This window comes from Anguilla anguilla, chromosome 2 (assembly GCF_013347855.1).
Source record: "Anguilla anguilla isolate fAngAng1 chromosome 2, fAngAng1.pri, whole genome shotgun sequence".
Classification (NCBI taxonomy): Eukaryota; Metazoa; Chordata; class Actinopteri; order Anguilliformes; family Anguillidae; genus Anguilla; species Anguilla anguilla.
In genome coordinates this window covers 43001600-43022644 of record NC_049202.1, presented here as the reverse complement: position 1 = coordinate 43022644, position 21045 = coordinate 43001600, and the positions used below count along the sequence as shown (strand labels likewise).

Sequence of the window (21045 nt, the reverse complement as noted above, 5' to 3'; positions counted from 1 at the left end):
ACGGCGTCTGTTTCCATAGCCCCGTCCCCGTCCCCCTTCACCCCCCCCCCCCCCCCCGAGCGTCGCCGCTGCTGAGGAAATATCCTGCCTGCTCCCCACAGGGCCCTCTGAGGCCCGGCTGCTTCGCCTCCCTCCTCTCGCTCCTCCAGCGCGAGGGGCCGCGAGCCGGAGCAGATCTGCTCCGACCGGCCAACAGGAATGACATAATGCCTCGCTGATACAGAGCAGGAGGGGGGAGCGCGGGGGGGGGGAGTGCGGGGGGGGGGGGGGGGGGAGCGTGGGAGGGGGGGAGGCTGGGTTGGGGGAGGCGAGCTGAGAGAAGTGTAGGCGCGAGCGTTACCTGATTGCGGTGGAGGGGAGCCAGCGGCCGGCGGCTGTCCAGAATGTCATCGGCGTCGCTCCGCGCGACGCCCGGCGTGTAAAAATGAGCGATGGCGGACGGGGGGGGGGGGGGGGGGGGGGGAAACGCTCCAGGCTGTAGAGCGAGACGCGGGGGGGGGGGGGGGGGGGGGGGGGGCTTTCCGCTGCGAGGCGGGAGGCCGAAGCCGTGTGGTCAGCTCGGATTTTGACAGTTTCAGATGGGACGGGCGGGGGGGGGGACGGGGGGGGGGGGGGGGGGGTTGGTGCGTGCCCGTTATCGTATTGTCCTCCTGAGCCCCCGGGCATTTGGGGTTTGGCCAAGATGGCGGGGCGATTATTTGGGGAGGGCGAGGGGGTCGTGACCTGCTGTGGATTGATGACAGGGCTAAGCTGACATGGAGAAGCCTGAGAGTCGAGGCTCTGGAGAAACAGGTGGGCAGCAGACAGCGGCCACCCTGCATTTCCATCCTGAATCTCCACCCTGAATCTCCACTGTGCATTTCCACCCTGAATCTCCACTGTGCATCTCTGCCCTGAATCTCAGCCCTGCATTTCCACCCTGAATCTCAGCCCTGCATTTCCACCCTGAATCTCCATCCTGATTCGTCACCCTAAATCTACACCCTGCATCTCCACCCTGAATCTCAGCCCTGAATCTCCACTCTGAATCTCTACTCTGTACGCCCTACCATAAGCTGGCATCATGTCAAACCATTCGCAGGTCAGAAAGACACACAGCACTTAAGCAAATGCATTTTCCCTGTTGGTTGTTGAGCAGCATCTGATAGAGCCATATCATCCACCATTACTCTCTAAAGGCCACAAGCAGTCCTATTTCATGGCCCCGTTTCTAACGTCAGCTATCAGCGATTGAGATTAAACATCCTTCTTTCCCCTTGTACGGTAGAAACACACGAATGCTAAAGGAACTGTCCCGGCAGGCCCGTGGCACTCTGGCAGTTAACAGGGGCGTACGTGAGTATTTACGGAGCGCGCCCAGATTTGACATGTAGCTTGAAGAGATTACTGCCTCGGCTCTTGACAGCTGGAGACCAGTGCTGAGACACAAACCAGCAAGTACAAGTTCAACGGCTCCAACGTGGATTTCTCAGACAGAAGTTTACAAATAGTAGCCGGAGCACCGGCAGAGAAGCCCGAAGACTAAGTGTGAGACATTTTTTTTTCTTTTTCCACTAAATATATAAATAGAGTACATCATGGAAAAAGTGAATGATTTATTTAGTGTTTTTTTTTGTCCTCCTCGGTAAATCAGCTAGACAATGCAAAGCATAACATTTATGACCAATGAGCTGGGGGGGGGGGGGGGGGGCTGCGCTTCTGGATCTCCACTCGTTGGGCTGAGCGTCTGCTCTGGAGGGCATGTGAATCTCATCGGTTTGGACTGAGAAGCAGCACACCCACTGGATCAGGGTTCAGCTATTTCTCTTCATTAGTCAAGAGCAGGCGCTGCTGGAGCAGACCCTCGGCAGGCTGGACCTGCAGCAGGAGGGAAGATTAAGAGCGGATTTAAGGGCCAGACATTGCTCTTTTTAATGAGGTGGATCAGCCAATTAAGTCAGTACTTTGTGTAATTATATATATATGTGTGTGTGTGCATATATATATATATATATATATGTTTTCTTCTTTTTTGGGGGAGGGGGGTAATTGTAGCTACCTCAGCCCCTGTCTATTGTTTACCTTTAACGGTGTAAGAGACCTGTTGGGAAGAGCAGGCCATTTTGTGCACGTGAACTGTCAGTGTCCGAGTGTTTCCGACGGCCGAATTTGAATTTGAAACGTGGCTGTCCCTCACACGTCCTTCCCCCGGGAGGACGGGGTCACTCCTCTATTCATCTGTAATCTCCTCCCCGAAATGGGCGAAGGGTCCCTCGGGCGGCAGGCGCCCGTGGGCCGCTTACTGAGAGGGGCTGCCGGACCGAGCCGCGCGTACGCCTCGCTCTTTCATTTTCGGACGTGAACAAAAAAAAAAAAAAAAAAAAAGAAAAAGAAGCGAGGCTTTGAGCCGCCTTCCTGCCAACGCCCCGTGAGGCCCATCCATGGCGGGGTTAAAGTGGAGCCTCTGTTTTGGAAACAATTAGGCGGAATTAAAAGAGAGATGACAGATGGGGCTGCTAGCGAGAGCGTCGCGTTCCAGACAGGGGGCTGTTGGGCTACGCGCGGAGGCACAGGGAGGCCCAACCCGGGGTCCGCCGGGGGCCTCCTCCGCCCTCGCCCCGCGCTGCCGTGGAACTTTGGAAGCGTGGCGCTTCGGGGGGGGCTCGGCGGAACTGGCGGGGAGCGAGGGTCCCGCGGTGCGTCACCAGACTCCCAAAAATGACCTCAGACGCACGCTGCGTGACACTTGATTAGAATTTCAAATGAAATTCACGGTGTGTTTTATTTCCTCTCTCGGAAAGAAAGGGGCACGCGTGGAGGTCAGTTCTCCGAAGCGTTTCCATCGTTTGTTTTGAAAGCGGGTTTCACCAAATCAATGAGTTTCGTCTCTTTAAGTAAGTTGTAATAGAAAGCGAAGAGTTTACGCCTGAATTTGCCTGAGTGAGCTCATTTATTTGCTCTATGACTGCGTTGGTTTCGCAGGCAGTTTCTCACGTTCAACTCCAGATGGCGATGTTAGGTACGAGCGCCGCTGCGTTTTCAAGGGCACCCTGCCGCGTTGCTATGGCGTGTGTTTTTTTTTTTTGTACTAATGTCATTAATTTATTTTTTTTACCCGCCCCTTATTTCCACCGAGGCTCCAGAAAGCCCCCCGGCCCGCCGTGGCTTGACGCTTCAATTACTTAAACCGTGACACTCAAGGCAACAGGAGGGAGGGAAGAATGAAAAGAAATCTTCTGCGCTCTCAAATAATTACATTGCGGAGGAATGCTGTTCTGAGAGCAGCTGAGATGTGAAGCAGTGCCTCCAGGGCAGTAACTCACACAGACTGAGGGAAGGAGTCGCGTCTGAGGTGGAGTGGTGCGCTGGAGTGGGGGAGGCACCTTCGGATCAGGTCGTTAGGGTTGGAAAAACGTTTCGTTCTCGAGCATTCAGAACCTAGCGTACGGTATGCCAAGTTAGACGAAGTGTGTTTGTGTGTGTGTGTGTGTGTGTGTGTGTGTGCCATCTTTACTCAACCTACATTTTGACATCCACGCTGTCTGATTCCACGCTCTCCGGTGCCCCTGCCTGCTAAAATACGAGCCCTCTTTCTCAAGCAGCAGTAACCGGCAGAATAAGGAATGAGTCAAGGTGCCGTGGGAACTCATAACTCTGAACAGCGAGGGATGGCATGCGCTGTGCTTACAGCCCTGGAATTTGATCTGAGATGCCTGCTTTATGCCCATGCCAATTCGGGCTGCTCACGGAGTGTGCCCGTGGACATGCCTCCTCCGTCTCCATCCCGCAGATGTTTGCAATCAGTGCCACGGGGTGGCCGTTTGTGCTGTGTGTGTTTTTTTACCCCCCCTCCCGTAATCACATCTCTTCAGTGCCTGAGAAGGCTGGGCCGCAGCCTCGGTTAGCTGGCGCTTCTTAAAGCGGATTCGTCCGCCGACACGCAATTTAAAGTGTTTCGCTGCTTTTCGTTTTACTTTTTCGGAAAGCTTCAAAAAGCGTTCGCCGAAAACGGCGGGGTCAGAAGGCGGTTCCTGGAAGCTCGCCGCGGCCGAGGGCGTCTGTGCAGGCTCACTCGGGTCTGGGGAACGAGAGGCGACCGGCCTGCTGTTCCACGCGGGCCGTTGTGTGACCTGGATGGCACGGTGCGGAAAGACGTGCGTCAAACCTCGCTGGCCGGCCGGCCAGCCGCACGGGAAGCGGAAACAGAGGCTTGTGAGTCACCGCGCGGGCCTGTTTTCTGGAGGAGCCGACACCTGCTCCAGACCACATCCCCATCAACAGCCGCTAGACGGTCTGACGGAGGAGTTTTAAACTCTTCTGGAGCGCTGGAGGTTATTAGGCAAATAGCAACTCACTTATGGGTTCCAGAGGGAGCCTTCTGCCCAGAGTTTTTATTTGTTTTTTGTTTCGTTTCACTTCCTTTTCTGCTCCTTAAGACGTGTCCCCGGAAGGCTGGTTTGTGAGAAAATGAAAGTGAGGTTACAGAGGAAAGAGTCCTCAGTAATTAAACTGATTTCAAAATGTGTGTCTTCGAAGTGGCATGCTTTCATCAAGGTCCTTTTTCAGTGCTAAAATCAAGTCCCTGTCTTTAAGATAAATGTTTGAGGAAACTGTGGCCCATTTGTGGTTTGTGTGTTGGAACCTATCATCTATCCACAAGCTTGTGGTCTTCAGACCCAGAATTTGTGATCCGCATATACAGTTAGGACAGGAGGAGTTATTGGATTTCTTGAAATTGTGGTGGAACTGTGAGAACACTGTTCTACCTTGCAAGCTGAGTGTGGTTGTGTCCTCAGCTGTAATACATAGTAGGAAGGCACTTTGGCTGAACAATGGGCTTCGGTAAGCTAAGCACTATGTGAATGCACTGCACCAGGGTCCACCGTCTGTGAGGCAGACATAACGTCATAGAGCAGGCCTGATTTTCAACACATTCATGTTTTTAACCTGTTATTTTTTAACATTTATTAGCATAGAACAATGTAAAATCCCCTAGCATGTTAGCATGCTTCACATTAGCATGTATAAATTCTCAATTCTCAATTTTTATTCAATACAAAACAAATTTATTATTGCAACATCACATCAAGAGGTAAAGGAAATATACCACTAAATGGAATACTGGTGATATTTATCATATTGACTACTGTTTTACTATGGCATCCTACTGTGTTGAGTCCTTGGTCCAGTGTAATATTTCATAAATGTTTACAAGACAGATGAAGGGCTGTATTCTTGATCATAGCAAAACTTAATATCTATAATTAGCTCTATGTATATCCGTAATCTAATCAATAACTTGCTAAATATGTTCAATAAATGTGTTCTTTTCCCTAGACTACCCCATTGCTAACTTCATTCTTATTATAAAATAACAGGGGAATTTAGCAGTGGTATTTATATAATTTAAATGTGATATGATATTATATACAATAAGCAAATCTGTGATCAGTCCAGACATGTCATGTAGTCTGGGGTATGATCATTTGGTCAGATATAAACAAGTTCATAGTAAATAAAGGATTAGTTTTTAATTGGGCCGATTTGCAGAGCTCTGATACCACCCAAGCTGTAGAGCAGAAGAAGGGAAAACTCAGTGCATGTTTTTTCTTTGGGGGGGGGGGGGGGTTCAAGCAGGAAAGATTAGAGAGAGGTGGAAAGAGACCGGCAGAGCTGTAGACGGATCAAATAACTGCTGAGCTGAGCTTCCAGTCATTTCACCTTCTCAAGAGTTTGGAGGTTTCATTCAAACATCTTGGAGTTAGTTATCAGGGGTCTGTGTGCCCATCACAACAGACTCTCTCTGTTTTTAGGCTCAGTCTTTCCTGGACTACCATTTTAACTAAAATAACTGAGCTATCTTTGTTTAAATAATACAGGTTGATTTATTTAAATATCCTTTGTGATATTACTTTTAGGTGGCAATCAGGAATCAGTATAGGTCTCTAAAATCTCCGCGCTAATACCATTGATGCACATCTGATTGCTTCCATCGATATCCCCCAATATAACTCCTAAACTGTTATATTGTGCCATCAAGCTAGCTCTCTCTCTCTCTCTTTCTTTATTCTCTCTCTCTCTCTCTCTCTCTCTCTCACTCCCTCTCTCTCCCTTCTCCCTTCTCCCGCTCTCTCTTTCTCTTCTTCTCTCTCTCTCTCTCTCTCTCTGTTTCTTGCCATCTGGCTCTCTGCTGTAGCTGCTGGTGGTCACTCAGTCCCCCGCTGCCCACACGCGCAGCCCTTTGATGCTGCAGTGATCTTTTATTCTTAAATCATTCTGCTCAGCCCTAGCACCTAATCCTTAATTGCTTTTACTCAGGAGAAAGACACTGAAATGCACCCAGGTCTGTATCGTTCATATATCACTTTTAAGGCTGGAACCCTCTAGCCACACTTGGAGAGTTTGCACTCAATTAGAATAATAAGACGATAGATAGATGTCAATACCTTTACACTTGAAGAGAAGGATCAAAAGTGATGTCAGTAAAGTGCACTGACATCTTATCTATGGTCTCATTATTTTAATTGAGTGCAAAATGGTTCCATCTTCTCATCTACTTTGAGTAATTTTGCCAGGGAAAAGAGCAGAGAAGGGAGAAAGAGTGGGTGGGTGGGGGGTTAAGCGGAGAGAAAGCGTAGCGCTTAGACTCAGACAGACTCAGGACCACTCTGGCTGGGCGCCAGCATAATCTCATTAAAATCTGCCTCCCATTGACGCCTTCCAAGAGGGAGGGTGGAACAACGGGCCTGAGTGCAATAGGTCCGGAGGAGCGGGCTCTGTAGGAGCGATGACTGGCTGGCTGGCTGGCTGGCCAGGGAGTGGGGTGAGGCTGGGTGTAAACGTCAGCGTCGGTGGAAACGCGCGCAACACCGCTTAGCGCGCGGTCGAGCCGAGCCGACAACCTGAGCCCAGGCTGAGAGGAATGGGGGTGGGCTCATGAGCCGGGCCTTGAAGGGGGGGCGGCATGACGGGCATGGGGGAAGCCCCGCCCCGTGAACGCACGGCATTCGGCTACAGGGCTGAACGCTCCGGTTTGGCTTCTTATTGCATGGCGCTCGCAGGCAGACCTTCGAGGCCCCTGAGCGGGCGGCTCCCGCGCTTCGGCGGAACCGGACCCGCGCGTGTGCGGTCAGGCGCCGCGGAGGCTCACCGAGGCACCAGGCACAGGCAGGCCCCGCTAATCTGGAGCACGGGAACAGCTTCGGCTGAGATTCGGGTCTGTTCACAGGCAGCAAGTAAACTCCCCAAGTTAAACAAGGGATGGACTTTCAAGGGTCATTTTTAGAGCTTGCTATGCACACCGTTCTAAAAATGATCGATTATAAGAGGAGCAGACTTCGCTGATTGTACCTGTGCAGTGGTGGAAAATCCCGGGGTCAGAAAGTAAAAGTCCTGCCATGTGTTTCCTACACCCATGAACTAATTAGTTCTTCCTCCCGGCTGAAGAATTGTGCTAATTAGCAAATCCAGGTGATTGGAACTAAATACTGTGGAGGATCTGGATTTTCTAGCACTGCCCCTGTATGATACAGTACAGACCTTCAAAATATAGCACAATGTCTTAATAATTGTGACTTTGGGGTGTGGTTTATTTGGAAGACAACTTAAATAGAGAATTGGTGTTGATCACAGAGAACGTACAGTATGCCAACATTTGTTCAAGTAACGTCACATCTAATATATGTAATCTGAAGGACAAGAAGAACATCGTTTTTGACCAAAAGTAATCATCAACCGCCCTAGTCATCCATCCACCTCATGTAGCAAGCTACGAAGCACTCAGAAGAAGCTCCTTGCAGTAAACAACTTAAAATGCTGTAATACTCCTGAGGAAAATGCAAATGAGGCAAATATTTTAATGCGGGTTTGATATGGTAGTGACTGTATCAGCGGGACATTAAAAAGTTCTGAGTGGAAGCAATTAAAGCCTGCTGCGCAGACAAGAGAGAGGGCTCTCTAGAGAAAGATTTCAAAAGACGAGTTCTCCTCTCCAACGTGTCTCAACACCGTAAACTGCTCTGGACCAGACTACCCAGAATGCAAGTCACTAGTATGGTGGAATTGCTGAATGTCCTGGATTCCTCGAACACCAGTACATTTACACCTGCTGTCATTGCAGGTATTTTAGTGTTGTTTCAATGCACCAAATATGACTAAGCATCATTCCAGATTTGATTATTATCGACTGTTGTTTTTGTACTGTTGGGATTATTCGTAGTCTAGTTCTTGAGATATGGAGGACACAATTAGCAACTAATCTAGTAGCAATATGGTGCTACTGTAGAGCAGGGGTGTCCAGTTTTATCCAAAAAGGGTCAGTGGCAGTGCAGGTTTTTGTTTTAGCTCAACACTATAACACCTGATTCAACTAATTAACTAATAATGGTCTTCAATCAAGACCTCGATAATTGAATCAGGCGTCTGAGTGCTAGGCTAGAACCAAAACCTGCACCCACATCAGCCCTTTTTGGACAAGATTGTACAGGCCTTGGGGGTATTTCACAAAGCAGGATTACTGAGTTAACTGAGTTAGAGTAAAACCCGGAACAGCTCTTTTTCCTGCAGTCCTTGTTCCAGATTTGGGAGGGCTCCGGGTTTTACTCAGTGCAGCTATCCAGCTAATTCAATAATCCTGCTTTGTGAAACAGAGCCCTGCTCTGGTACATTTTGTTGTTGTTTATTTCCTGGCTTATTCCCTGATTGTTCCTTCGTTATTTAAATCAGTCATTTGTGAGGCTTAGTCTTTGTTCACAAGACAGCAACACTTGTGTGCGGGTGAAGCACTGACCCATAAAATATGCTTCTCGGCAGTTTTAATCACAGACTTCTGGAGTATCCGCACTCTTGCTTTGAACCCCCAGCTTTCTCCGACAGATAACAATTACCGAGTGTTTTTTAAAATCTCCCGTTTGGCTTTGATGTGCTAATGAATTTAGAAATGGCCGCGCTGGTGCGCAGTTATCCCTGCTGAGACTAATTAGGGGGAATTGTCTGGAGTGTGCGGCTCTTCAAAACAAACTCATAAACATTCCATGTGTTGCAGAAAATCCTGGAGCACTATGGAGGTGAATTTAACAGCCCCTACCCCCTTTCCTTACCCCCCCCCCCCCCCCCCCCCCATGCTCCCCTCTTTTCAAGCTTTCTGAAAAGTGTAAAAAAAAAAAAACATTATAATTAAAGCCGCAAGCGGCGTTGGAAGGGGTCCAAGCAGTGGCAGCATCGCGCCCCCTATGGAGCGATTTTAAAAAGGCTTTGTCCTCACGATCATACGCCTTCACCCAACATATCTACTGAATATCACGATGATCGTATGATATATTGATGAGTTATGGCCAATTTTGAGCTAAGAGACGCTGTCGGATGACTTAGTTACGTCGCCATGGATGTGTCCTGGCCGCTTCCCGTCAAGGCCTTTACTATGTCGTAACACTTAGATGGCATGTCATAACACTTAGATGGTCCGGTGTGCATGCACAGCTGCAGTGTTTCTGCGCCGCAACTAAAAAAAGCGTCACACTAGTGTTGTCACGATACCGAAATTTTGACTTTGATACTGGTACCAGGTTTAGTATTACGATACTCAATACTGAAATGATACTTGAAACTTAAACGGTGCTAATTCGATACTCGGTACCTAACGATACTGAAATTACCTTAATAGATCAGAAATGTAATGTCCACAAGGGTTGACCTCATTTTCGAATTCATGGTTTATTAACAACCTGGTTCATTAACAACCTGTAAGTTGAAGTCTCTTCAACATATTAATATGCGTAGGCCTATAGTGTTACAACACTGAACAATAGAAAAATATGTTAAATATATTTCAAAAATTAAACAGTTGTAAAGTAAATACTCTTTTAAACAGGTCTTTCACCTTTAAATAGATTTAAAAACAGCATATTGTAATAACAATAAAGCATCTATCTATAATAAAATATTTCCAAATTGGAACACCTATTGCTACTGAAGTGAACTGAGTCAAAGCTTGCGCTGTATCAGGGAAGAGAATGCACAAGCGCAGGTCACCTCACTTGGCAACCTTAGTTGCTACTGCCATCTAGCGAAGATTCTGACAAACTACACTTTTCATCCTCTAAATCAGTAATGCGGGAGACACATTTCCCTGGCTTTTACATCTGACGCAGAACTACCGAACGTCGGAAAATTCAAATACGAAACCGTTTTTTTTTTTTTTTTTTTTTTTTAAGTACCGAGAAAGTGCTGAAGTTTTGGTATACCGTGCAACACTACCTCAGACACATATTCCAATCCATTGCTCAGCTTAGCAGAGAATGCACATTTCAGAGCGCCACAGAGACAGATAGAATAATAACACATGAATGCACATTTCAAATAATAAATACGACATTGAGAAAAAACGGAAATAAAAGACCTAATATCAACTCGCCATCTGCGTGCTTCGCGCAAAGTAGCCTACCGTTTTATTTATTTAGACATTGGTAGAGAAGAAAAGTTTTAGTTGCGTTGACCTATAAAGCGCTATTCCAAAAGCAAAACCAGACATGTTATACATCGTTAGAAAGCTTATAATCTCACCTACTGAATAAATGAACTGTCAATCAAGCCAAATTGGACTAAGAAGAACGACAACACCGAACGCAACAGGTGTGGTATTACGCAGAGCTATTTTTGAAAAAATCCGACATTTCACAAACGGATTATCCAAGACAATATATGGCCACTCATTCGCAAAAGGGACATCTCTACGCGTAAAACCAATGGTAAGATTGTATATTTATTCAATGTGTAGTCCCAGATATTGACTGTAGAATGACGTGGTAATTTTTAAAAAAAAGTTAGTCTCGCTTATTTCGTCATTCAGTTAGCAGCGTTTTCACTGCTGTATTGGCATATTTTAGGACTAATGTCGGGTTCATCTTGTTGCTACGGAATATTGCATTACATTACAGGCATTTGGCAGACGCTCTTATCCAGAGCGATGTACAACAAAATGTATAACCATAACCAGGAACAAGTGTGTCGAAAACCCTAGAGGGCAGTAGCCTACCGTTCTAAGTGCAGGGAACAACCGCATTGTTCAGCTTAAACCCTGTAGGTTACACCGATTAACACTAACACAGACAAGAACAGCAACAACGCAGTCCAGGCACAAATACAAGCAATATTTAAGACGAGTTAAGTCACCTACGAAACAACTACATAGTTACAACCCTAAGCTTACAGTCAATTTAGAGATTAAATTGAGAATACGATTTCTCTCAGCATAACGACGGATTTAAAGACTAAACGAACTCACCCGATATTGTCTTCAAACGGACCGTATTATTTATCTAGACATTGGCAGACTACAGCATAAATTGCGTCTTTTGTTTATATTCAATATTAGTAATTGCAGCGAGAAACTGCAGCTCTAGGTCGTTATGTTATGGTAGCAACGGAACGAAGCGGATATGTATTAGGCTACCGTCATTGTTTCATTATACCAGCGTGTTTTCGCGCGTTTGCACAGAAACTCAGAACCTAAAGAATTATTTTTTTAAAAATTATAAAAATTAAACGAACTCACGGTCACTGTCTTCCAATGCTTCCCGATGGTCAGACCGTCCCCTCACTGATAAAAACAAGACCCTACGGCAATAGTTAAGACGAGTTAAGTCACCTACGAAACAACTACCTAGTTACAACCCTAAACTTACAGTCGATTTAGAGATTAAATTGAGGATACGATTTACAGCATAAATTGCGTCTTTTGTTTATATTCAATATTAGTAAATGCAGCGAGAAACTGCAGCTGTAGGTCATTATGTTATGATAGCAACGGAACGAAGCGGACAATATAAGTATTAGGCTACCGTCATTGTTTCATTAGACCAGCGTGTTTTCGCGCGTTTTCACAGAAACTCACAACCAATAAATAAAATGGTTTAGCTGTTTCTCAGCATAATGACAGATTCAAAGACTAAACGAACTCACCCGATACTGTCTTCAAATGGATCCATGCCAAATAAAAGTAATTATTCATCCTCTGAGAAAGCTTTTACTAAGAAACTTTGGGTAGCCGATCTTAGCATGCACGCTAGGTGGCAGTGTCAGACCGTGCTTTCACTGATAAAAACTAGCGTCGCCATGGTTGTCGCTTGCCGTAAAGAAGTTTACTCGATGTCGTAACCGTTTAGATTTGGAGCTCCAGCTCTTCCGCACCCCACCTAATAGAAACGGCCAAATGGCGGGCAAACCATATGGCGGACATAGGTGGTCCCAAAAGCAAAGTTGTAGAGCACATTCAGATGCATCGGTCGATGAAGTTTTGTGTTGATCAGACTTACGGTGTGGGAATTATGACCTTTTAAAGTATGACCCTTTGTTATAGCGCCACCATCTGGGCGACATGGGTGATTTTTAGTGCTTGAGTAGTGGGGGGCCATAGGAACCCACCTGCCAAATTTGGTTGCTCTAGGACTTATGGTTGCTGAGCCTCAGACATTTTAACGAAGAAAACTGCCACGCCCCAACTAAAAAGTCAAAATGGCGGGCAAACAATATGGCGGACACAGGTGGTCCCAATGGCAAAGGTATAGAGCATGTTCACATGCATATGTTGATGAAGTTTTGTGTTGATCGGACTTATGGTGTGGGAGTTATGGCCTTTTACGCGTTACCCTTTGTTATAGCGCCACCATGTGGCTGACGTACGTGCTTTTTAGTGCCTGAGTAGTGGGGGGCCATAGGAACCCACCTGCCAAATTTGGTTGCTCCAGGACTTATGGGTGCTGAGCCTCAGACACTTTTAGCGGAGAAAAATAATAATAATAATAAGAATAATAATCCTAACAGATACAATAGGGTTCCACCAGCTTCGCTGCTTGGACCCCTAATAAGCACAGAATCTGGTCCAAGCAGAGTCCGGGACACAAACGGATCGCTGGTGCTGCGTTGGTTCTGTGCTCCGTGGGGCCATTTGGCCCAAACGCAAGCGGAGGATAGATTGCAGGGCACCAGGGCAGCCCAGAGCTGGCTTTCCATTTCCATTGTTGGTTTATACCGGTTTTAACGGCCTGCAGCTTCTGGCCCACTAAAGGAAATGGCGCGTTCTTTTACTGCAAACGGCCCGTGTGCCACCTCCTCGACACGCCGCGGTCCGGTGGAGATGATCCAGCGGGCTTAAACACTCGCAAGGTTCCTTTTTTTGTTCCTCTTTTTTTGGGTGTGGGACTAATTGGGTAATCAGTCTCTTTCATGTCCTCCAACAAGGTGTTAATGGACACAAGTGCTCACAGCTGGACCATTTCAGCCATTTGATCACCTCATTTCTCACTCTCGGTGTGTTAGTGTACTCCTGTCCTTTCCTCCTGTGGAGGTTAGGAACTTGCACGAGGAGTCAGGCCAGGGCTAGCGTACGTCTTAAAGTGGCAACTGGACAGGAAAGGACATAGGGAAACGCAGCACGTTCTATTTATTAATTTGTTTGTTTTGTTTATTTGGGGGGTAACAGTGTAGTGTAACGGTTAGGGAGCGGAGCTCTTGTAACTTAAAGGCAGTGGGTTTTATTCCCAGGTGGGGCACTGCTGTTGTACCCTTGAGCGATGCACTTACCCCGAATTGCTTCAGTAAAAATATCCAGCTGTACAAATGGATCGTATGTTTTTTTTTTTGTTTTTTTTTGTTTTTTTTTTAAGTTGCTCTAAGAGTGCTTGCTAAATACCAAAATGTAAAATTAAATGTAATCGCTTGATTGAATCCCTCTGAAGCTCATCCAGTATGGTTTTATGCTGTGCCACCATTTGGTTTCTTGCTCATTTGAAAGAAAGGAAGCCAACTCATTTCTCCATCTTTTGTTCTTTGGTTTCTGCTAATGTAAACAGCCCCGAAGCGTTTGACTGTCCAATCTTAATTACGGTTGCCTCCTCTAAGAGTGGGACCCACTGGGAACCCCACTGTTCTCTGAAACCACCAAGGGAAAAAAAAGGCAGTGCCGTATCACAAGAAAAATGACTTATCTGTGAGGGAGATTTAAGAAAATAGTTTTTTCATTAAGTGGAGAATTCCATACAAATTGGTTCCATAATACTAGTCAGATGGAATTGAGAGAGTCTGGCACTGTACTCATTGCTTGGACCTGGGGAACCTTGCATGGCTGGGTTCTCACCTATGCCAGTGCTATTTCTTTCCCTTTACCTTAATACTGTACCAGTTTCAGATCTTCTCTTTCACCTTCAAGGAAAAATTCACTGCACTCATTTTCAATTCTTATGCTGTTACTTATGTTTATTGTGGTAGTAATTCTACCTGATACAGCTTGACTCTTTTTCATAAGTTATAAAACATTCCTTTTTAAACCCCTGTCATGCTCTGCAAAAAGGATCTTCTGATTTGGCATTGTGATACAATTCCCAAGTGTTTCGCCGATTTGATACATCATAGACAATTACTTTTGAACCATGGACAGGGAAACACTGTAATGTAAGCATACACTCTCAAGATCAAGTTTAAAAAATAGGATCATTGTATAACAGTCCCAATTGCTGGTCAGAGAGAAGACATGTACCTGCACATGCACAATGGATTGATTAAAAGTAATAATGGTGATGATAAGCAGCCAAGAGCAAGGATGCCAATGTACGTAGTTTTTGTGTTTGTTTTAAGCACTTCTTATCTGCGTCATCAGGAGTAATTTTTCTAAATCTTAGGACTGCTGCCTTGTTAAGATGGGTGTTTATATTACTGTTCCCACAAAATACATTTTTCACATATTTGGGTAAATAACTTTGATCTATTTCCAGTAACAGACCTTTCTTTTCAGTCTGTAACAGTACCAGGCAGAGGTGTGACGAGTACTCAGAATATACTGTATATAAGTATTGTAACTAATGAAAATGTATTCAAGTAAAAATAGCCTTTGTAAAAACTGGCATGTGAAATGAGTGGCATTCATATTGTGCATACGTATTTCATGTATTTCCCATGCTCGCTGTAGCTGAAGTCATGTGGACTGCCCCTTAAAAAATTATTTGTTTTTCATATATAAACTTAATTTCTATTTCCTGTCAAGCACCTGTACAAATGTTCAGGCTCTAGACAGGGTATGCACATTGAGATCAAAACAAAGCCTTGACCTATGGACCAGAGAGAGAGATGTTAAAGATGAAACCAGCAAAATGTTACAGAGTAAATATAGTTTGTTTGATCCAAAATTGAAGTATTGTCTATAAAATAAGTACAAAATCCCTCCAAAATCTACTTTAAGTACATTAACCAAACTCTTTAACAGTAATGCATTTCTACCCACTTCTGGTAGCAGGTCAGTGAAGAGCAGGTAGAAATAAATATATATATATTTTTTTAATTGCGCTTACACTTGGTCAGTGCAGTGCTGTAGGAAATCTTCAAAGCATTTACAGAAACCTATTCTGTGAAGAGTAAATAATACTTACCAGCCTTTCCCCCCTGTTCACATATGGGGGGATTGTGTTCAAATTTTCTTGTTTGTTTACAAAGATAGTTAGAGCTAAACTGTGAATGACACATTTCCTGTTATCAAGGGAGGAGAAATGCCCCTGAGGGTAGAGCAACTACCCCTGCAGTGCGAGCCACAGAGTGTTTCAATATGTCTGCCACGGTCAGAACTTGCAGACTCACCTTCAGGTAAAATATGAAAAAATACATTCATTGATTCGTTCTAAATATTTACTAAACATTGAGCATTTGTTGTTTATTTCATTTTGGGGGGCTTGTAACTTTTTTGTGTAGTTTTTTTTTCTATTTACTTTAACAGATGGCTTTTTTTGAGCTGGGGAAAAATAGCGCAGTAACGAGCTTTGAAGCCCCTTCCAAGCGTTTGATTTAATAGTCTGAATCTGGAGATGGATTGGGCTCTCCTCCCATTCTCCACCATATGATTCTCATGCAGGCTTCCAGTGAGCAGAAAGGTAATGGGAATCACAAAGGGAATTTCTGAGCAACGCTTACACTGCTCCGATACAACAGGGGCCTAATTTATCCTAAAACCGTCTGCCAATCAAATTGTGTCTTAAACAGTGGCTTACACAGACTGAGTAGTTATGTATAAAATCCCTATTTGACGTAAAGTTGATCGTATCTGTACGCAAAGTTTGCTCTAGACGTTTTAAGTTGAATTGCCTGCTGGTTGTGAGGAGGTACCGCTCGTTTGAGGAATGCGAATCCCCTGAGTGCGCTGTGTTTCCGCTGCAGGAATAACATTTAGTTGCTAATCAATTTTAGGCACGAGGAATGCAATAAATGTCGAAATGTAACCCCATTTAGAGGAAAATTGCAGTTATTTGGCCGCATTCGCAAGACGGGGTCATTGTAAAGCACGTTCACGTCAGTTCAAATTGAAGTTCATTTCGGATTTCACCTGTATATCACTGGTGGGACGCCGTAACACTTTAAACCAATTTAAGCAACTTTTTTTCAATCTCAGTTATTTTTATAAATCAAGGGTAAGCACAATTTGGGAAATTATCTTATGATTATATTTAAGTTAAAATCCCAAAACATTTTTTATGAATGAGGCCCAAGAACTGTATAATAGAAGACCCCTTAATGCTTTTACAATGCACCAAAAAGGAATACAGTTGTCTGTATTGCAAAAGGCACATGCAAACAGAGCTGCACATCGTAATGAAAACACAGATTAACCATCATTGTCATCATAGACATGGAATCTGAACAAGAACAAGAACTTCATCTGTTTCACTTCTCCAAATGCTCCAATGTGGAGCTTTAATGTGGAATATCAACAAATAAACAATACTTTTCTATGGTTACAATCATATCAGAGACATTGTGATGCAATGCTAGCAATTTTTCCCTTAAAAATCCTCAGCAGGTCCCTGGGTGACTCATCCTATTAAGGCACTGCTGTAGTTTGAGGGTATGGATGGACCTTAGAGTCTGGTCTTGAATCCAGCTCACAATAGTGCCAACCGGGGGGTACTAGACTCTGGTATTGCTCTGTGGGGTCTTTTTTTGGCTGGGATGAATTACGGAATCTCATTGCTCACTAGCACCCCCTGCTGGTTGATGGGCACCAAGGTGTCCACCTTTTGAGGTGCACAAGGAAGTATGTTCTGACTTGTGTCTGTGCCAGCTCAACATTGTTAATATGGTTTTGTGTTCTAAATGTGACCACATGCCATCAGTCTGGCATGTGTTCATCTGAGCGCGCTCACATTCAGACGCACAGCTTGACACTGCTTCTTTTGACTCCTCATCCACCCTCTGTGGCGTGATATTGCTACACCAGTGGCCCGCACCACTTACGTGATACTTATGTGAGACTGTAAAATTGGTTTAGCCTGAGCCTATAATTACAACAGCCTGTATTTAGAGCCATTTTGTGCTTTGTTTCTGCAGGTTCTGTCCATAAAATTGCCCACCATGGCCTTTGCTATCACTTTTGTTGTATGAACAGATTGAATTAATAACCATTTTGCAATCTTTAGTTTAATGGTGCACGTGCAATGGAAAATGGATGTTCTAATGATGTTGTTCAGCCAAGGAGGGATGTTCTTCTAACAAGGTAACAATAAAGCCGTAAAAAAGCGAAAGAACTGCAGGATGGGCCTTTCAGGCCCAGTTTGTAGAGTTGAGTTTTTATTCGACTGTAAGTTCGTTTAGGTGCCGACTTCGGTCCTGCAGTGAGATCTTGAGCCAATAGCAAGTTATTCAATCAGAGCCTGCCTTGTAGTGAAATGCGACTTTACTTTCCTTTCAGACAAGAGTGCATGCCCCTTACAAAAATAAGAAATTTCAAAAAAAAAGGGGAGGGTTTGTGCTTATCAGTGGTAATGTGTTTAAGAACTTCAAATGTGATGTTGGGCTGCAATGGTTAGTGCCCTTGTAGAAATTAGCTGCATGATTGATTTGAAACTTCCTTCAGGCTTAGGGAGCTTGTGAGGTTTGGTCTGAATTGGATCATCTCCTTCTTGTCTTTATGAATTAAGGAAATGAGGAGGCCACATCTGTGGAGCAGATGACTTTTGATTCCATTTGACGATGGCATGCCATCTTCCTGAATGACCAACAGCCAACTCCTTCCCCAGATGAAGCTTTCAGGACCTCTGTCTGTGGTTGACTCCTGCTAATTAGTCGAAAAATAACCATTCCCTATCACTTCGGCTTTTGTGGATTTGACACCAAAAAGGCGATGGTGTGAGTGATTACATTGTAGTGTTTTCGAGAGGACTTGAGAGAGCATTTTAATGAGTCTTTCATTGGCTGCCGCTCCCCATCTTCACCTAGCCTCACCTCGTGTCTCTCCTTCCTCCCCACCCAAAGAGCGCAGCCTCAGACGTTTAGCCTCTGACAGGAACTCTCTGTGCACTCACACAGGAGGGGCCACGGCCACAGAAGCAGCGTCTGCATCAGCAAATCCCACCGAGTTAGACGGGCATTTACTCAGCATGTAATGTATGTGATGATATAGCCGCAGTGTGTTTGAAAGATTCCCTTTCTGCTTTTTAAGTCAACCGGCCTGCTGGGAGGAAACTGTAAGCATTTTTCATATTGTCCTCCACAGACGGATTGCTGAGACTGAAATTTCTATTTAAAAAAAATAGAAAGTGAGCTTTTTCATTCTCACTTATACGTTCGCATCAACTCTCCTATCAGTGCGCAAATAATTTGGGCTCTACATGGTCAGATTTCTCATTAACTTGCTGTCTGCTTATCTGGTCAATTCAGATGCTGTACAGTTGGGTTGAGCTGTTCAGAAGAAAGTCAGTCCTGGAATATAATATTCTCGGTGTGGTCTGACAACATATTTCTCTGACAAGGCAAAGAAGCAAATGCGTGTCGTATTGTATTATAACTGAAAAAGTATTTTAAATACACATTTGTTGCCAGGCTCTCCAACTCCTGCCTTGCGTACTTTACTGTGTGCTTCTTACAGGCCACCTTTGTGAGCTCGTATTGTCAAGGCAAACTCTCGTTCATTTCGACCCCCTCGTTCTCACCCCTCCCTCTCTCTCTGTCCCTCCTCCAGCGTGTAACTGCAACCTGCACGCCCGGCGCTGCCGCTTCAACATGGAGCTCTACAAGCTGTCCGGGAGGAAGAGCGGGGGCGTGTGCATGAACTGCCGCCACAACACCGCCGGCCGCCACTGCCACTACTGCAAGGAGGGCTTCTACAGAGACCTGGCCCGGCCCATCACGCACCGCAGGGCCTGCAAAGGTACCGAGCCGCCCTCTGATCTCTTTCATCCACTCGGCATTATCATTCGCAGAGTGCTTCTGCTATTAAAGCACTGTAAGGTTTCACCGGGTTGGCGGATTTGCTAATCCGGTCCAGGTTTTATCCTTCACAAATGCATGCTATGCACAAACTGTAAATGTAAACAGTTTTGAAGCGCTCTCTCTGTAGTTTGGCCTTAATGACGCTAAAATTCAATAAAATATTTTTTGCCAGAAGTTGTTTACCACATGGTAAATTAGATTAGTTGTTGATCAGGTTATGTTTATTATTTTAAAAAATTGTTTTAGAAAATTGTTTATGGTTTAAACCTGACAGACAATATGAAACAGTATGTGTCCCGGTTGGAATCGTGTTTTTTTTTCTGTTTCATCGTATACTGAGAACAACTCAAGTTTCCTGTTGGCCTTTTTAGCTTGAGGAAATGGGCATTTGCTGCCTTTTTGAATCAACAGCAGAAGGACACTGTATAAGTCAACCATGTAGATTGTTATCTTTGTGTGTGTGTGTGTGTGTGTGTGTGTGTGTGAGAGAGAGAGAGAGAGAAAGAGAGAGAGAGAAAGAGAGAGAGAGATAGAGAACATGAGTGAGAGATAGAGAGAGAGAGACAGGGGCAGATAGAGACAGGGAGGTAGTGAGCTCAAGGTGTTTTGAATTGGCTGTCAAGCTGTCATGATAACCATGACATCTGAAGGACTCTGTCAGAATCAGCATTTGCTACAACCAGCCCGTTTCACTGCCTTGTCTAGACCATCTGTAAGCCTGACATACATGTGACCTCAAGGCAATAGAGTCAACCCGTGTCTCTGTCTGGTGGACAGTCTTGGGGGCGACGTCCCCTACTTAACTGAAAAAGAGCGACGCATAAGTTTTAAGTAACGGCTGCGTCGCCGGCGGCTTTGAACGCCTGTCTGTGGTTAAGAAAGTGTGACATCATTTATCTTGCGATGGGAATAATGGTACACCGTAGAGACCCTGCGGAGCTGTCGGGGTCACCCTGCTCCATTTGACGGCGATAACATCTACGCCAGTAAAAACAATAACTACGGTTTTTGCGGCCGGAGCGAATGGTGGCTGACCTGACCCGGCCCTCTCCGAAACAGACAGGCCTCTCTCCGAGCCGCGTAATGGGAACCAGGCCTCCGTCGCCCCCCTCGGTCACGGGACGAGCCGGGCGGGAGGAGGCCGTTCGTTTTTATCAAAGCCCCGACAAATGCGGCGGGTCGCAATTGCCTCCGCGGCGATAAAACTTTATCGCCCTGCCCTTCAAGCGCCCGGACGCGAAGGAAATGAGAATCCCGCGGCCGTCGGGATCGGCCCGGGCGGCGGGCCGGTGGCGCGCCGATTGATCTGGGCTCTTGTTATTCTCGGCTCGTCTCTTTCAAGTCCTCCCAGGCCCCCCCCCCCCGGTTCCCCGAAGCCGAGGCGTCCGTCCGGCCTCTCCTCCGGCCGCGGCGCTCCTCAGTCCGCCTGCGACAGGGGGGGTGGGGGTGTGGTTTGGTGGGGGGGGGGGGGGGGGGGTCGCGTGGGGGTTCAGAAACCGGCGGGGTCAGTGTCACGTCTGAAGCGGAGCAGCGGCAATAAAACACAGGTGTTTCCTGAAGGCGCGCGGCGGGGGGGGGGGAGATCTGCTTCCAATCAGACCTCCGCGGTGGAGCGCCCGCGCCAGCGCCGCCCGGCCTCTCTCCCCTCTCGCCCTCGCAGCGCCGCGCTTTAACGGCCGGGCCAGACGTTGATCGATGGGTCAAGTGGCCGGCGCCTCGTCTGCTCCCAATCACGTCTCCCGAAACCCGCCGCGGGTCCTTCAAAGCGCCGGGCGCGGGCCCCGGCCTTCCCCGGCCTTCCCCGGGCCGCGCGGTGGAGGCTTC

The 21045-nt window shown here is 46.1% G+C and overlaps 1 protein-coding gene across 2 annotated transcripts in view; it reads left to right on the top strand.

Moving 5' to 3' along the window:
• The window catches only part of ntn2 (netrin 2), a 66515-nt gene that overhangs the window by 21329 nt on the left and 24141 nt on the right, over nucleotides 1-21045 (top strand). For both annotated transcript variants that reach the window (XM_035407124.1, XM_035407123.1), the window contains exon 3: nucleotides 18971-19159. In XM_035407124.1, coding sequence (XP_035263015.1) covers nucleotides 18971-19159 — 189 coding nt within the window. The remainder of the gene's footprint in view (nucleotides 1-18970; nucleotides 19160-21045) is intronic.